At 46.2% G+C, this 16,325-nt stretch overlaps 7 protein-coding genes across 7 annotated transcripts; 3 read left to right on the forward strand and 4 right to left on the reverse strand.

Moving 5' to 3' along the window:
* Positions 1-213: 213 nt before the first annotated feature.
* Positions 214-830, reverse strand: N7478_005325 (Vps55 family protein; the record flags this gene model as incomplete). The annotated part of the gene is made up of 3 exons (XM_056921539.1): positions 214-347; positions 512-725; positions 792-830. 3 exons carry the CDS (start codon positions 828-830, stop codon positions 214-216), a joined length of 387 nt encoding a protein of 128 aa, XP_056779576.1.
* Positions 831-1,220: 390 nt separating this feature from the next.
* pre5 (proteasome core particle subunit alpha 6) lies at positions 1,221-2,140 on the forward strand (the record flags this gene model as incomplete). The annotated part of the gene is made up of 3 exons (XM_056921540.1): positions 1,221-1,258; positions 1,323-1,434; positions 1,502-2,140. 3 exons carry the CDS (start codon positions 1,221-1,223, stop codon positions 2,138-2,140), a joined length of 789 nt encoding a protein of 262 aa, XP_056779577.1.
* Positions 2,141-4,069: 1,929 nt separating this feature from the next.
* Positions 4,070-5,690, reverse strand: N7478_005327 (MFS general substrate transporter; the record flags this gene model as incomplete). The annotated part of the gene is made up of 5 exons (XM_056921541.1): positions 4,070-4,550; positions 4,610-5,021; positions 5,087-5,372; positions 5,432-5,457; positions 5,510-5,690. The coding sequence occupies 5 exons, from the start codon at positions 5,688-5,690 to the stop codon at positions 4,070-4,072; spliced, it is 1,386 nt and encodes a 461-aa protein (XP_056779578.1).
* Positions 5,691-6,500: 810 nt separating this feature from the next.
* Positions 6,501-7,797, forward strand: N7478_005328 (1-aminocyclopropane-1-carboxylate oxidase; the record flags this gene model as incomplete). The annotated part of the gene is made up of 4 exons (XM_056921542.1): positions 6,501-6,660; positions 6,741-7,218; positions 7,276-7,424; positions 7,478-7,797. 4 exons carry the CDS (start codon positions 6,501-6,503, stop codon positions 7,795-7,797), a joined length of 1,107 nt encoding a protein of 368 aa, XP_056779579.1.
* A 141-nt stretch (positions 7,798-7,938) lies between these two features.
* On the reverse strand, positions 7,939-8,583 carry N7478_005329 (2-hydroxychromene-2-carboxylate isomerase; the record flags this gene model as incomplete). The annotated part of the gene is made up of 1 exon (XM_056921543.1): positions 7,939-8,583. The coding sequence occupies one exon, from the start codon at positions 8,581-8,583 to the stop codon at positions 7,939-7,941; it is 645 nt and encodes a 214-aa protein (XP_056779580.1).
* Positions 8,584-9,119: 536 nt separating this feature from the next.
* On the forward strand, positions 9,120-10,746 carry N7478_005330 (dimethylaniline monooxygenase; the record flags this gene model as incomplete). Its single annotated transcript, XM_056921544.1, has 4 exons — positions 9,120-9,253; positions 9,319-9,913; positions 9,976-10,335; positions 10,396-10,746. 4 exons carry the CDS (start codon positions 9,120-9,122, stop codon positions 10,744-10,746), a joined length of 1,440 nt encoding a protein of 479 aa, XP_056779581.1.
* A 683-nt stretch (positions 10,747-11,429) lies between these two features.
* Positions 11,430-15,444, reverse strand: N7478_005331 (uncharacterized protein; the record flags this gene model as incomplete). Its single annotated transcript, XM_056921545.1, has 2 exons — positions 11,430-14,115; positions 14,222-15,444. 2 exons carry the CDS (start codon positions 15,442-15,444, stop codon positions 11,430-11,432), a joined length of 3,909 nt encoding a protein of 1,302 aa, XP_056779582.1.
* Between the last annotated feature and the right edge of the window lie 881 nt (positions 15,445-16,325).

Below are 16,325 nucleotides of genomic sequence, written 5' to 3' on the forward strand. Positions count from 1 at the left end.
ATCAAAGCCAAGAAATGCTAGAGCCATTAAGGATGGCAACTGAGACTGGGATCGCTCCCCAGTGAATCATTCGAAATATGTCGTGCGTAACGTAGAAAGCTCAAAGAAACAGCGCAAATATAAATATCATCATGGAAGCAATTTGGATGTTTGCAGGATCCCCGTGACCTGACAAACTAGCCTGTCAACCTTCGGCATCCTAGCCTTATTCAATCAGAACTCTTCCTGTTCCTGGAAGAACATGGAGAAGCTAATGATGGTTCCGTAAATCAGGAGACCACCAAGAATGGACATAATCATGGCTGGGATTTGAATCTCTCCACTATGCGCAAGGACAACGGGAAGTGCTAAAAGAACGTGGAGTCAGCATCTCTGATTAAGTCACATTCAGATGTACATCATGAATCATCTTGTAAAGCAGGAATATGCAAGCCATGCCAGGGAGTCGGAAAGCGATAACATAGCTGATGTGTTCTTTGTAGGTAAATGAGAAGAGGGGAGGGAACCTTACCAATGCCTGTCAAGACCAAGAAGCCCGTCATGAAGCGACCGAAGTCCATTGCCGCATTGGATGAGCTATCGATGAAATCATCTGGGTTTGCACATCGCGAACAGATCCAATTGGGGAGCGGCGCAATCACATAGATTGCGACCACTAGCAATGGCCAGTACTTGTGCCACAGGGCGGAGGAGAGGATGACAAGGAGGAATCCGATCGCGAGCACCTGGTCCAAGTTAGTATGGCATTTCTCAATCACTCTTGCGACTATGCAAAGTTGTTATAGGCTTACAAATGCAAGTGCGATGATGGTCTTAATGCCAGCCGCCATGATTGCGGAGCTAAAGCTGTCGGGTTAAGATGAAAAGTATTCGAGTTGAAGAGTATAACGATGCGCGCATAGATCTCAGTTGGTTAATATCTCAGTAGATGCGGAGGGATGGCAACGCCATAGGTTCGAGAAGGGGGCGGAGGAGCTGTAAGATGGGGGAGAGTGACGTTGGGTATTGATGAAAGGCGAGTCCGCGGGCTTGAAGGTCACTGGATGTTCGTGCCTCAGGCCACAAGAGCTCTTACACCGCGTCACCTTAACTGCCTGCTTCAGCTTCCCCATCCGCCCCCGGTTACCTTCCCTCGTCATTTAATCTATATCTTTCTTGTTTCTCTATATCAAGATTGATCTGTTTTTCTCGACTCTCCTAACCCATCACTCCCTTTCACCATGTTCCGAAACAACTACGACAATGACGCTGTCACCTTGTAAGATGTCCCCTCCCCATCAGCTGCGACTTGCACACATCAGATCCTAACTGGATATCCAAAGCTCCCCGCAAGGGCGAATTTTCCAAGTGGAATATGCACAAGAAGCAGTCAAGCAAGGTTCAGTCGTAGTGGGTTTGGTCAGCAAGACACATACCGTTCTGGTCGGGTTGAAGGTTCGCTCTTATCCCAGGTCGCAAGCTTAATCACAGGCTAACAAGATCGTGTTTGTCAAAATAACAGCGAAATGCCGAAGAGTTGTCCTCTTATCAGAAGAAGATCATCGAAATCGATTCCCACATGGCCATTGCTATTGCCGGTCTGGCATCAGACGCCCGAGTTCTATCCAATTTCATGAAGCAGCAATCGCTCGGTTCCAAGATGACCTACGGCCGCCCAATCCCACTAGACCGTATTGTTAACCAGATTGGTGACCGTGCCCAAACCAACACCCAGCACTACGGCAAGCGTCCTTACGGTGTCGGTCTGCTGGTTGCCGGTGTTGATGAAGCCGGTCCTCATCTGTTCGAGTTCCAGCCCTCTGGTCTGACCCATGAGATGGCTGCTTGTGCTATTGGTGCTCGCTCACAAATGGCGCGTACATACCTGGAGCGCAATCTGGATAAGTTTATGGACTGCAGCCGGGATGAATTGATCACGCATGGACTGCGTGCCCTCAAGGAGACTCTCTCCCAGGATAAGGAGCTTACGGTGGATAATACTTCGGTTGGTGTGGTTGGTTTGGCAGCCGAGGGTGCCAAGGGACGGATTGAGAGCTTCAAGCTGTATGAGGGCCAGGAGACTGTTCCTTTGTTGGAGGCACTCGAGCAGGCTGAGTCCTCTGGTGCAGGGGAGGATGAGAACATGGAGGTTGATTCATAATTTTGCCTTGTTTCTTATTCTTAATGATATGCATAGACATGAATCTTCTTGCCTGATGCTGTGGCTTATATGGAAACTTTTCTTCGTGTTCAAATTCCCTGGTCATGTCTTCAAGCCTGACTTTCATTTCTACGATATGATAATCTACCGGATGTATCCTGGATATCATGTCTTACAAAAAGAAGAGCGCCGAAAAGCATATTAAAAAAAAAAGGAAATAAGATGAAAAGAGGGACACCATTTCCAACTCCACGCATATCCGCTGTCCAAAGCTGACAATTAACAAAGACAGGGAGATCTCGCAAGAAAGAAAGCCCTCCCCCCCAACGATATTGACGGAGGACGACAACATGGGCCACTTAGAAGGCAAACAGCTTAGTTAGTCAAGAGAGCATCTTTAACACAGCCAAAGTTCGTGTCTTCGCTGCTGTCTTCGTGAAGTTGGAAACACGGAATTGCTCGAAATTAAGATGGGATCGAAGATGATCTTTTGGATAGTAGTTGTCACTAAGGCTCGAAAACAATAGCGGTACTGAATACTACTCATATCAAATATGCATATAGTACCACAATAAGGAAAAATCCTTTGCGATTGTTGACTTTTTTCAATGCATTAGTAAGTGCCTCGTGGGCATCGCTCCCCGTATTTTCACCGGCAATCTCAACCGGCTTCGATTCCTGGGGCATGAAGAGGACTCGGGGATATCATTGTTGAAGACTGCAAGGCCATTACTAACTTGTAGTATAGCGGCTGTCAGTGTATTACTGATATCTTAGTTTTCTGTCGGTCAAAAAAATGTTCTTCCCCGCTGGACGCTATCGTCGCCCGTAACTAGGTTCAGTTGATAACACTGCGTATGTCATATGAAATCAACTGATTAAACAACTTAAAAGGGCTGGCGCTAAAAACACGAATTTTATTTGCTTTTATTTCCATCGCTAGCTGCCAGGTCTTCTGGGTCTCGGTAAATCCCATGACAATGCCAGAGATAAACTTCAAGGTCTTGATCTACAAATACTAGTATATTCCGTTTAGAAAAGGCTTATTAGAAATGAATGATGGCGAAATTGACGAACACCAAGATCATAGTCAACCGAAATTGGTAATATGTTTAATTATCCTCCATTTTGCACTTCCCGTTGATGCATTCGTGACTGCAGCACTCGTTACCTGCCTCGCATGATTTACCGACTACATTGCCAAGATGTATCAGCACAAACGATTCCGAGAAGTTTAAAATAGAACTGCAGTGTATTCTTTAGTTGGGCATACCATCCAAGCACGACTCCACTGGCTTGTTGATGTTGAGCTCGAGGCCGGAGTTCGTGGACATGGCGTTTGTGAGCAGTGCCAGCGCACCGGTGTAAACAAGGGCGACAACCTTCATATTGAGATGAGCGAAAGCTTCGAAGTCGGAGACATAATAGTTTGAAAAGAAGAATTTTGCTGTTGAAACAAGGCTTAGAAACTATCATGCAGTGTGGGGTCCCCTTGTTTATCTACCGGGGGATCATGATCTACATTCCCTCCCTCCTTGAATGTTAGCATTCCTTACTAGGGAAAATCGCCCAAGTCCAACGTCATCCATGCAGATTCAATAGTAAATGAAATTTGCAGTAGAGGATGTTCAGAGAACAATCGTTCAAGCCAATGAATCAAATAAGTCTATTATCAGCAAATAGCCTTCTATGCGCTGTTGCTTTTGGAATGAAAGAAAACTAGTATACATATCGGAAATAAACATTTTCCTTATCTGTCAAATCCTCAAATCCTAGTCGATCACGCTCGGATTCTGTTAGATCGAGTGATTCTCGTCGTTTATTTTCGCGCCAGCAAACCAAATATAGAAGCGATGCAGACAAAATGGCGATGCAGTAGCTATACGTCCTAGCATTAGTATGGCAGCAAAAGAATCCAATAGTAACAAATTAGAGAACTGACCAGATAATCAGACCAGTCCATAGCTCCGGGTAGTGCTGGTTTTTTGTTTGGCTGCGTATCAACTGAGGACCTATAATATTGCCCACACAATAGGCTACAAATATGGCCGATGCCATGAAGCTGCGCTTGGTGCCACCTGCAACGTTTCCGGCTCCGAGTGAGATTGTCAGGCCTACGACAGGCCCAAAAAAGCCAAGTAGTGTATATCCTGCCACAGGTACGGCCGGCCTATAACCCCAAGTCGATTTCCAAATCATAGCAAACCCAGCAATTACTGGTAGACAGCAGAGAACCAAAGTTATGACCCTAATATTGCGATACTTTGAGCATAACCAGCCAGTTGAGACGATACCTATACCCGAGAGGCCACCCAGAGGGAATTGAAAGAGGATACTTTCTAAAGTAGAGTAACCAAACGTTGACACGATCAGTGGACCGAAGCCAGAAACTGCACCATTGACGGTATACCTATTCATTTTGACAGTCAGTTGGGTTTAGCTAATAAGTGACTTGACCGCACGACTTACGCAGATGCCATTGTAATTGCCACCAACCAAAGCTTAACATCAAAAACCGCTTCCTTGATTTGTGAAAATTTGATTGTCTTGTTATTGAGTCCAGTTTGGCCAGCCCGCAACCTCTCTGCAGCCACGATCCGCTCCTCAGGATTCAAGAACCACGCGTTGAGAGGCGAATTTGGGAGGAAGAAACACCAAATCCCGAAGAGGAATGTCAGAGCTCCGGCAAATACGAACACATACTGCCATGGCTTCAGTGATCCCTCAACTTGAGCGAACCCGTAACTTATAGCACCACCTATGATAGTGAACCAGCCAGTTCCTGACCACCACCAACTTTGTCGTAGAGCTTGTTCTGATTGTGTATAGAAGCCACTGACGGTCACCATAAAACAAGTTGGAATTATTGATTCAGTGAAGCCTGTTGAATTATCGATAGTGTCAGGGATCAAAGATGTAGAGAAATATTGGATACTGTTGGCGTACCCAGAAAAAATCGTTGTACAAAGAGGCCTTGCCAGGTTGTCACGCTGGCGGTAGATGCACAAATGATAGCCCAGAGCATGACCACTGGGCCGAGAACATATCTTGTGTTGAAATGTTGCAGTGCGTATGTCAGAGGATAAGAGCCGGCTAATTGACCAAAGTAGAAGATTGAAGTTGCCCAGCTTAGTCTAGAAGTGTCAGTCGTGGGAGGGTTGACAGAGGTATCAGTGACGGAAAGCTGAAGATCTGTGGTCATTCCAAACAGAGCAGCATTTCCGAGAAGGGCCTTCAAAAATATGCTATATTAGCTTTTTTCCACTTCGCGGTAATTTTTTCAAAGCCTACTTTATCGTAGTAAACCAATCCATAGCCTGTGGGGTGTTAGTTGTAGCGCAGAAAATGAATAATCTATACTAAACGTACCGATGACCATTGCGGGCATGAGAAATAGGTCGATTTTTCTCAATACTCTTCTTTCGATCTCTGGGTCGATTGGTAATGCTTCATCTCCAAGAATATCGGTACCATCGACGAACACATTCTTTTCAATGGCATTTGGCTCGGGCAACGATGCAGCATCCGCCGTCGGACTATTTTGTGACATGATCGTTGAATCAGAAGTCAGACCTCAAATAGTATAAGATATTTCTTTGCAGCGGAGTATTAACGGTATATAATATGCATTAAATCCATAAGTTGGAAACGAGACAACGACCAGCAACATCAGAAAAGGTGAACCCCCATTAGTAGCTTTGATAAAATGCATCGGAGGGATTTGAAGCTCTCCAGGGCTACCCGGACCTTTCGCGTGTATGGGTCTAAAATGACACCATCGACGAATATTTTATCTCCGGAGAGAACCACCAAGGATATTCTTTCCGGAAATGGGGATTTTTGTAATCAATAGGCGAATAACGCTTCCCTCGCACTCCTACTAAAATACAATTAGATCTAGAATCGCGATTGGATAGGAAAATATACCGATGGCTGGTGAGGCATCATTTGAATTGTGGATGGCGTCAAAGTAGAGATAGTAGACAAGATCTAGGTTGGATGTTCTACGACTTCTATCGATCCACCAAGAGATGCCAGAACCCGACAGAATGGTGAAGGTTCAAACCCCGAGACCCCGATACTGTCCCAGCCAGCTGGGCCGGGGTAAAGGACTAATGTTACGTGCAGGAGGAATAGATTTATGACATTTGGTCGGCTACTTCGTGCAGGGGTAATAGGATAAGCGAGCATATTGCATCATGATAGCTTTGGTGGCGCCATACTCTCAAGATGACATGATTCATGTCATTGGGGTGTTGATATTGATCATGAAACTGGTTTCCTGGGATATCCTATACAAGCCAGTGCGGTTTGATTCTCCCCATTGTAGAAAAAAAAGGTCAGAAATATTTCTTTGACAATGGCTACAATTACGGAAACGTTGGATTATGTACAAGTTCCCGAGACGTCAGAGTCTTTGGAATGGGCAGATCTGATTACATTAGATCTTTCCAAGTTTGATCAGCTTGGAGGAAAACAGGAGCTTGCGGCTGAGTTCACCAAGGCTATTGAAGATGTTGGTAAGTCGCATGTATTCAAATAACATTGGAAAAGAAAAACTATCCGAAGAATTGAATGCTAATATGGCATCTTGTACTAGGATTCTTTTATGTCAAAAATCATGGCCTGAGCAGAGAAGATATCGATAGACAATTTGCTTTAGCGAAATCAACCTTGTTACTCCCAAACGAGGAAAAGCTCAAATACCGCGCTGCCCTCGAAGAGGGTGACTACAATGGCTGGAAGCCAGCTGGGACAAGAAACCTCATCCCTGGAGTGAAAGACAACTTTGAAATATACAATATCCCTAAATTTATTCCGGAGCATACTGACAGGAAGCATCCAGAAATTGTCAAAAGCCACATTGACATCATCGAGAAATTCTCAAAGCATATCCATGATGAGATCGTGAAAAAGCTTCTCATTATCTTTGCTCTTGCGTTGGGACTTGAGGATGAGGAGTGGTTTGTCAAGAAGCATCGTTATGAGAATTCAAGCGGTGATCATCTACGATACATGAAATATTATGCTCGAAGCGAGGAGGAGAACCAAAAGCTGGGCGGAGTTTGGTTGAAAGGGTATGCTGTTTGATCGTGATTTTCAGATTTTTTGGGGCTTGAGTCTAATTTCTACAGGCATTCTGATATGGGAAGTCTTACGTTGCTGTTCCGTCAGCCGGTTGCTGCACTCCAAGTACTGACTAAAGATGGAACTTGGAAGTATGTCAAGCCGCAGATGGATGCTTTGACTGTAAACATCGCAGATGCACTTCATTTCATGACCAGTGAGTCTACGAGATACCCCTTAGAAGATTCACGGTAATAACAGCCGCTACAGATGGCTATCTAAAATCAAGCATTCACCGAGTGGTTGCACCGCCGAAGGACCAAGGTCACGTTGACCGACTCGGAGTCCTCTACATGGTGAGGATCGAGGACGACGCTGACCTGATTCCAATTAAAGAATCGCCTATCCTTCAGCAAAAATCCCTTGTGAATAAGCCATTGCTAGGCGAAGACGGAAATCCTATCAAAGCTGGCGAATGGGTCAAGGCAAGAATCATCAAAAACTTAGGGGAGTCTACAGGAAAAGAAGGCGATAATGATATCGGCGAAGTTGAAATTTTGAAGGGCGTGTCTATCAAGTATTTTGATTAGGATCGACACTGCGATATACTAGCTACTAGGAATGCAATTTGTGATGGATCGGGAAACTTCGGCAAGACTACTATGTATTTAAGGCTGACTTTCACATAATAAACATAATAAAGACTTTGCATGAATTATTCTTTGGAATGCTCACTCAGGTGCTTGAATAGCAGCGCGTCCACTCTCAATAATCTCCTCTAACATCTCCAGACGATCCTGTCCCCACAACGGCTCATTTTGATAGAAATAGAACGGCGCACCAAATACCTTTCGTGTTTCTGCTTCCTTAGTCAATGCTGATTCAAATTCTGCAAGTTTGCTCTCATTCCGAGCCCGTTCTAAAAGGCGGCTCCCTTCAAGTCCAGCTTCATCCGCAAGTTGAACGATAGTTTCCGGGTTCGCAATATCAAGTTCTCTCGCCCAAACGGCCTCAAGGCCCTTATGCACATACTCCTGCACCAAGGGACTATCATGTCCTAGTTCTTCCGCTGCTGCAAGGAGTACTCGGTGTGCAAGTGACGGATCTACTGGATAACACTTCGGATGTAAAACGAGTGGAATGTCACGAATACGTTTCCAGCGCTCCATCTCAATTAACCGGTAGGTTTGTCTTTGCTCTGCGCGTTGCTTGACAGGGAGTCCGCCAGAAATTGAGAATGTATACATCAAGTCGATCGGTTTGTAGATGACTTGAGATTCAGTTTGTTTAAGAAGTTGTTGGAACCGACGGCTCCCAATGTACGACCATAATGAGACAAATGAGAAGTACAGCTCGACTGTCCGGTGACCTGCCATATTGTTGATAACCAAAAGAGAGAGATGGTTTTTTGAGAGGTGTAAGCGTTGAAAGCTTGGGGAGTGAGATGGTCTCAATGTCGCTCGAGTGTGAACCAATCAATGTCGTATCAAACAATCAATACATCGCTCGAAGATATTTCGCACATCCTCGGTTTTTCGGTGTTTGAGCTCGGGATTCAAACGTCGTGCTCAAGCTTACTAGTATGTTCCTTCTTGGCCTTTTGTGCTGTGTTCGGGTCGGCTATGCCATCGATGCGGGCCATGACGAATATAACGCCATAATAAGGCTGACTCAAGCCCATAAAACCTCGGTGGATCTTATCAAAAAAGGTAAAATTCTTTCGGCAAAATTCCGAGATTGACTGCGGAGGAATATGCCTGGCTAGTCCCCGGAAGTTTTTGTTCCGATAACAGCCGCTAGTTAGTATAGGATCACAAATACATACATGAAGCTTTTGAGAGAGAAAAAGGAATCCCTCTCTCTTTCTTATTTTCTTTTTGTTCGATTTAAAGATTCAACATTAAAAGCCGTAATGTCAAAAGATAGGCGTGTTGCCATCATTGGAGCCGGCCCAGCAGGTGCAATTACAACAGATGCGTTCTTCAAAGAACAAGCCTTTGGCACAATTCGAGTATTTGAACGCCAGAGCCGCATTGGTGGCACATGGTGAGGCTATCCTGTGATATTCTCTCCTACTTATATTTGCATTGAATACTAAATGCTACTACTAGGGTGCACAATGTTACCCCAGACTCTGGGATCCCATCATTACAAAATCTACTTCAAAGGAAAGCCGACAAGACCATTGATGTCCCGACCAGCTACCCATGTTCTACTCCAATGACAGAGCATGTCAATTCTTTCAAAGAGCGCTTCTCGGATACAGGGTCCCATGAAAATCTCCATAGTAACTTACCACCCGAGATTATGTGCTTCACACAAGAGCCAATTGCTCAAGAGCTCTCGAATCAGACTTTGAAAGTACATGGTCCTGATTCCCCCTTTCGCCACAGGGAAGTGGTGAATAAATGGGTTGAAGATATATTCGAAAGAGGAAATTATCGGCAGCTTGTTGAACTGGAGACTACTGTCGAGCTTTCAGAAAAACATGGAGACGAATGGACTCTAACGCTGCGAAAGCCTGACCCAGCTAATAACAAGAACTATTGGTGGCAGGAAAGCTTCGATGCTCTGGTTGTTGCCACGGGACATTATTATGTGCCCTTTATCCCGGATATACCTGGTATTTTGGAGTATAACAGGAGATTTCCCGGCCGAATTCAGCATAGCAAGCACTATTCAGGCCCCGAAGCCTTTAAAAACAAGGTATTCATACATCCATGGAGGGATTCAAAGTAAAGGAGCTTCTTATACTGACTCAATTCTAGCGAGTCATAGTTGTAGGTGGATCAGTTTCTGCCTTCGACTCGCTCCATGATATTCGACGACTCGCAAAGTCCCCGGTGATTTCTTCACTCCGCAAGCCATCATATCTCTTCGGTGAAGCGCCTTTCACACACCCTGACATCGAGAACCGAGGCCAGATTTCTGCCTTCGATGCTGAAAATGATGTTATCAAGTTCACTGGCGGTACATCGACTGATGGCGTTGATGCCATCCTTTTTGCAACCGGTTACGACTTCAGCTTTCCTTTTCTTCCGACCCTCGGGGCAGTACAAAAGAGGGTTCCTGGCCTGTATGAGCATGTGTTTAAAATCGATGATCCAAGTTTAGCATTCATCGGCATGGTAAGTCTTTCTAGAATCTGGAAAGAGAAGATTAATGAATTGACAGGTATATACCAACAGGTCACTGGTGGGTTTGGGATCCGAATTTTTGAATGGCAGGCAGTTGCTGCAGCTCGTGTTCTTTCCGGTCATGCAAGTCTGCCTAGTCAACAGGAAATGAAGAGATGGGAGGAAGACAGACTGGACGAACGTGGAGAGGGAGTTCCGTTTTGGACACTCATGCCAGATTTCGAAAGGTATTTCGAACAACTGAGATCTATTGCAGGGAATCCTGCTCGAGGCACAACGGGACGTGTACTCCCAGAGTACCAAGCGCAGTGGGCGGAAAGCTTTTGGCGGCTCATCCGATATCGTGTCGAGTGGTGGCAACGCGAAGCTAACAGGGCAGCCTCTAAACAATCGCAACTATAGAGCAAAAAAATTGCAAATCTTTATACCACGTTTCAGGATTGCCTGGAGTGCATCTTTGAACTGTGCAAGATAGTATTCAGATAATTAATACTATGATAATATGTTTTTGAGTATTGTTCCTATGATATGATAGTATTATGCATCCTTAGAACTCCCAAAGGGAACGCCATCGCCTTCGAATGCTTGACGCCATATGATTTAACAAGAAAACCCACCTAAGCCACATGCCAACCAGACCAGACCCGACCAAAAAAACAATATATGCGGGCGCCAGGTGACAATGGATAGTTTTATTATTGAACAAAAAGATGGCGCTTCCAGCAAAATGACCAAAAAGATATGAATGATGAGACAGGCTAAGCAAAGTTCGTAAAGGACCAGAATTATCTGATCAGATAAAGTACCAAACGCCTCAAAAAGATGGGCGGCAAAAACGTGAGATTTGATTGCATCTCAGGGTATCAATACCAGGTAACCGGCATGTGTGGAATATAGAGAAACAAGGAGTAAATATCCACGGGGGTGTGGAATGGAGAAGGTAATGAGGAGCATAATACAGTCAAGTACTGTGCCCATGATATGAAACATGAGGGGAAGTGGGGAGGGGAGAAGAGAGATAGTATGATGTGGGTTGAAAGTCTGCACATTTTCTGTACAAGATTCCCATGCGTCAAAGGAGCTGACTAGAGCTCCGGCAAGTCCAGCTTGGGTGGTGACCAGTCCAGCTGAGGGGGTTTGTCATTTGAGACACAAACAGGACGCATCGCCTCGACTCGGCGACGGTCCTTCAGGGCACTTCCGGTAAGAAAACCTCTCAAAGTAGAGGATGCCATACCGTAGGCGCTGCGAGTACTACCGGTATTGGTTGAGGTAGTACTAGAGCTGCGTGCACTGCGAACACTGTTCGCTTTGGTAATCGCTGAAGGCAATGCAGGAACAGGCGCTGCCAAACGAGCAGATGATGCACTCGACGAACCATACTCAGGAGGAAGAATATGAGATCCACGTGCAGCGTGGGAAGTATGAGGCCGAAGATTAGGCACACTTTTCATTCGAGTGGCTTTGCCCCCGATCTTGCGCTTAGACTCCAATTTGGTCTTAGGAAGAGACTCGGGGTTTGGTGTGGGAAGTTGAATAGGCGCAACAGGCTCCTCGGGGGGACTGGCGTGCACTTCATCCGCTGATACGGCTACTTCAAATTTCAGGTTGTCCAACATGGTTCCTAAGCTGGCCGCAGTTGCAGGGCGTCCGTCACTGGCACCGTCATCGACATCTGAATCTACAATTCCATGAGAGATGTTGTAGTTTCGGGAAAGGTATCGTTGAAGGCGAACAATTTCCATGTCCCATTTGCGTTGCAAAGATTGTAAGACCAAATCCACATTTTGACTAGCGAATGCCGTGGAATCGAAGGATGATGATGGAGAATGAGCTGGTGCATTCTTAATCAAGCGATGACTATTCGACCCACTAGACCGAACGCCCATCGCCGAATGTAATGAGCGACGAATCGAATTTGCCGTGGAGTTTTGTACTGCGCTAGTATCCCAACGAACACTATCAACCTCTCGACGTACTCTATCAAGCGATAGAGCCCGGTCTCTATCCATGGCGGAAAGGTGTAACAAAGTGTGGTTGCACTGAAGACCGTTTACCAAAACCGTGAATGATTGAAGATTAATATCGTTGTTCTCGCAGTGTACCTCGCGCAGATAATCATTATCTTCCAAAACAGAAGCCAGTGTACTCGCACCCTGGAGGCCTAATTTCTGATGCTCTATGCGGAGAACTTTGAGAGATGTGTTCTTTTTCAGACCAGTCAGTGCTAGGTTGAGTCCAATGCCAAATCGAGCAACGTCGAGGTGTGCGTTTTCGCCGCTGATGTCTAGAGCCTCGAGAGTGTTATTCTCTTCAAACATGCGTTGCAGTGCTTTGCAAGTATCAGGACCAGCATCATAAGGCAACGATGCCTTGGAAATATCCAAGTACCGGATTGTAGTGTTCTTTCGAAGAGCATCTACAAGCTGCCGGAATTGATCCTCCTTCTTGAAATCGATCATCTGCATCGACAGATGGGATGGGGTCACGTTCTTAGCAATTGCATCAAAGAGGAAGGAACATCCATTGTCCAGCCTGTTTTCATTGACATGCAAATGAAGAGTGCGCGGAGCATCTGGTCCCGCAGACATCGAGTGCATAAACATGGCAACATCCTCCCCACTGAGACCACACTGATCTAGTCGAAGCATACGAAGGTTCCGTGAACGATCGCTGGCCAAGTATGTAGCAATCGAGTCGACAGTCTCACGATTGACGGCTGTGCGACTGAGAATCAGTTCTTCCAGCTGCCAATTGAACAGCATCTCTGCTGTGATCAGCGGCTCCGAACCAGATGTGCGCGAAATGCGAGAGAGGTTGATCTTGCGGATTTGACCAAAGTATCCAATGTATTGCTGCAGCACATCGGGGTTCAGGCGACCTTGCACCCCTGAGATGTTGATTGCCTCCAGTGTGGATTCCTGTGCCACCAAAGTAGACAATATAAGATCCAAGTCATGTACAGAGAGTCCACAGTCCCCAACCTCCAATGCGCGCAGGTGACTCTGGCTCTGTGAAGCAGCATCAACGAGATAATCCAGATCCGACTCGCCGAGCTTGATACCGTTTAAAACAACCCAGTCGACACTGGTCATCCCACGCCGACAGACCGGGAAAATTGCCTCGGGAATTCCACAACCCGGGTCCCGGCTACCTTTGTCCAGAGTTGGCGTTCGCGTTAAAGAATAAGCAAAGTCCAAACGACATAGCCATGTGCTCTTTAGGGCCAATGCACGTACTTCCTGTGATAAAACGGACAAGTTTCCTTGGCCAGGGATTTCCACCAGACATCCGGACCTATCAAGGTGAACATCGGGATCCACCCCATGGAGATCACGGATTCCTTGGAGGGCATCTAGGTTGATACCGCGGAATGAGATGGACCGGAATGACTCATTATATCGAAGCGCACGCATGACAGCGATAAGCTCCAACGCATTGTATCTTGATACCCTGGTGGAGGCTGGCCGGAGGAGGCGGAAACACGGAGCATCTTCGCATTCCAAGTCAATGGTGTAGCGAATGTTCGAAGTATCGACATCATAACTGGCTGAATAGGCCACCAAAGTCCGATCAAAACAACCGTAGTCCTCATCCAAAGGTACGAGTGGGAAGTTGTCGGCGTTGCGCAAGTCAGGTGGCACGACAAATTCATACGGCTGCCTGGTCCACAGTGGGCGTAGGAACTCGGTGTGTTGCCGAAGCCAGCACGCGATCTCTACAGAATGGACAGAAGCCAAGAAGACGTTGAATGACTTCCTTAATGGTACCCTAGGAGGTGTTGTGAGCAAGGAACTGGTTTTCTTTCTTTCTTTTTCTTTTTAAAGGACAAAGATAGCAATAGAGCAACGCACGGGAAAAAATGAGAAATACATACCGGAAGGTTAAATGCAGACTATCATCTCCATATTCCATAGATAAACCAGTCAAGTTCATCAAGCCAAATGAAGTAGTAGTCTCCATATCAGAGAGGGACACCACTGATGACCGATTGGTCGCTTTCTGCATCGGGATCAAATGCACTTTATGCAAGCCAATTGCCAGATAACAACCCGTCGGAGACAATTTAGTCAGATCCTCAGACGAAGAACGTGTTGGAGATTTACTTGACGCAATCTGTATAACGCGGAACATTCGGAATGAAGCCGGATCGTAATCTCGTTCGTGTTCCAGCATCCTGGTTACATACTCCACGGCGCCTCGATCGAAGGGCAATGGGTCGTTTGCTCGTGTCAACTGCGCTGCCTGGCGAATACCAACCATCCAGAGGTTCAACTCTTGAAAATCAGGTGTTTGCATCTGGATTAAGGAAGCTTTGTGCGTCCGTTCATCCAGATAGGCCACCTCCACCGTAGGTGATAGTCGTGCATCCTCCAACATGTAGACAGCAATGATGCTATTCAGCGGGATACCGGCTGAAGTTTCGGTAGAGGCCATCAGTTGCATGTCCTGCATTGAACTGATAGAGGCCACGGATTGACGGTGCGACGCCGGAGCACGGGCGTTATAGGAAGGCGGGATTGAAGGAAAGGAATCCGCAGCTTTACTCTGGTTCTTGAAACGAACCAAATGCGTATCAGTTAACACGAGATATTGACTTTTTCGCTTCCACATGCCCCCAGTGGTCTGGATTTCACCATAATGGAGGATTGAGGAAGACCAAATGCCGTTTCGAGGACTGATGACGCTTTGATTGTCGCCCAAAGAACCCACAGATGCACTTAATGGATCTTCATCTTCCACCGAGTGCATTGATTTTAATGAACCAAAGACCGAGGGGCGTTTCTTCTGTAGTGATTTTCGGCGTGGGCGTGGAATCTCTAGGGTGGGTGTCGAGGACATCGCCGCAGACCAAGCCGCAGAGTCCCCTCCTGCTGACCCTGGTCGACGAAGAACATTAGGACCATTTGTCTTCCTACTTGGGCTCTGCGCCCGACCAAAGAAACCTGAATTGCGGCGGGCTTTTTTATCCCTGGTCAGGGTATCGTCTGAAGGTGTACGGATATGGGGAGGACGAATCAGCGGGGACGAGGCTGTGGAGGATGGACTGAAGACGCTGAGACTCTTCCTTCGTTCTCTCTTGCTGAGGAATTCGGCCATGACGGGGAGGGGGGGAGGGGGGAGTTGGAACGAGTTTGGGGAGATGATGTGATCTCGAGGGTCAAGAGCGATCGAATGGAAATGGCGCCAGGGTAGGGGAAAAAAAGAAATGAGACTATCTCATCGCCGACCTTTCGTCGTTCTCACTGAATCCGCCATTAGTATGAGGGAACTTAGGGAGGTTCAAATGTGATGTTGTTTCCCTGCTTGGCGCATGGAAAGAAGAAAGGTTTTGGGTTGGAGAGGTGAAACGGGGGCACGAACCCCAAGCAGATCGTTCAGGGTTGCGTAAAAGCGGGGGCAACTGTGGAGGATAAACACGTACAGTCAACTTCTTACGACGCCATGAGAAGAGCAATTGACGAGAAGTTGTCAGAAAGAAGTCGAGTCTATGACAATGAAGTGAAAGAACAAAAATTAAGAAAGAAAAAAAATCAAAAAGTGCAATCCTTCTAGTCCCACCTGTCAACAATGTGGCGAAGAAGGTTGGATGGTTGCACTGGGAGGAAAAGGTTCGCCGGAAGAGGAGGAGTTTCCTCTACACAGAAACGGTTGTCTCGAGCTTATCAAGATGATCAATGGATGGATCGGATGCTAAATTAAACTGGTCTCCAGGTCTAATTAATGATGAGGTCAGAATTGTCGATCAATATGGAGCCGTTCAGGATGGAGTCCGCTGTCTCTGTCAAGGGGGAAAAGTTAAAACCCCAAAGATTAAGGAATAATCCAAAAAGCCGAATGCAAACAATAAAAGAAAAGAAGAAAAATTATTAGGATTGAAGTTACAAAGCCCGGAGGAAAAAGGAGAGGAATGGCCGGATGCAGTCAAGAATGCAGACTCTTGAGATGTTTCAGATTCGAATGCATGAGACGACAGATAC

Source organism: Penicillium angulare (assembly GCF_028827245.1).
Source record: "Penicillium angulare strain IBT 27051 chromosome Unknown utg000004l_segment0_segment0, whole genome shotgun sequence".
Taxonomy (NCBI): domain Eukaryota; kingdom Fungi; phylum Ascomycota; class Eurotiomycetes; order Eurotiales; family Aspergillaceae; genus Penicillium; species Penicillium angulare.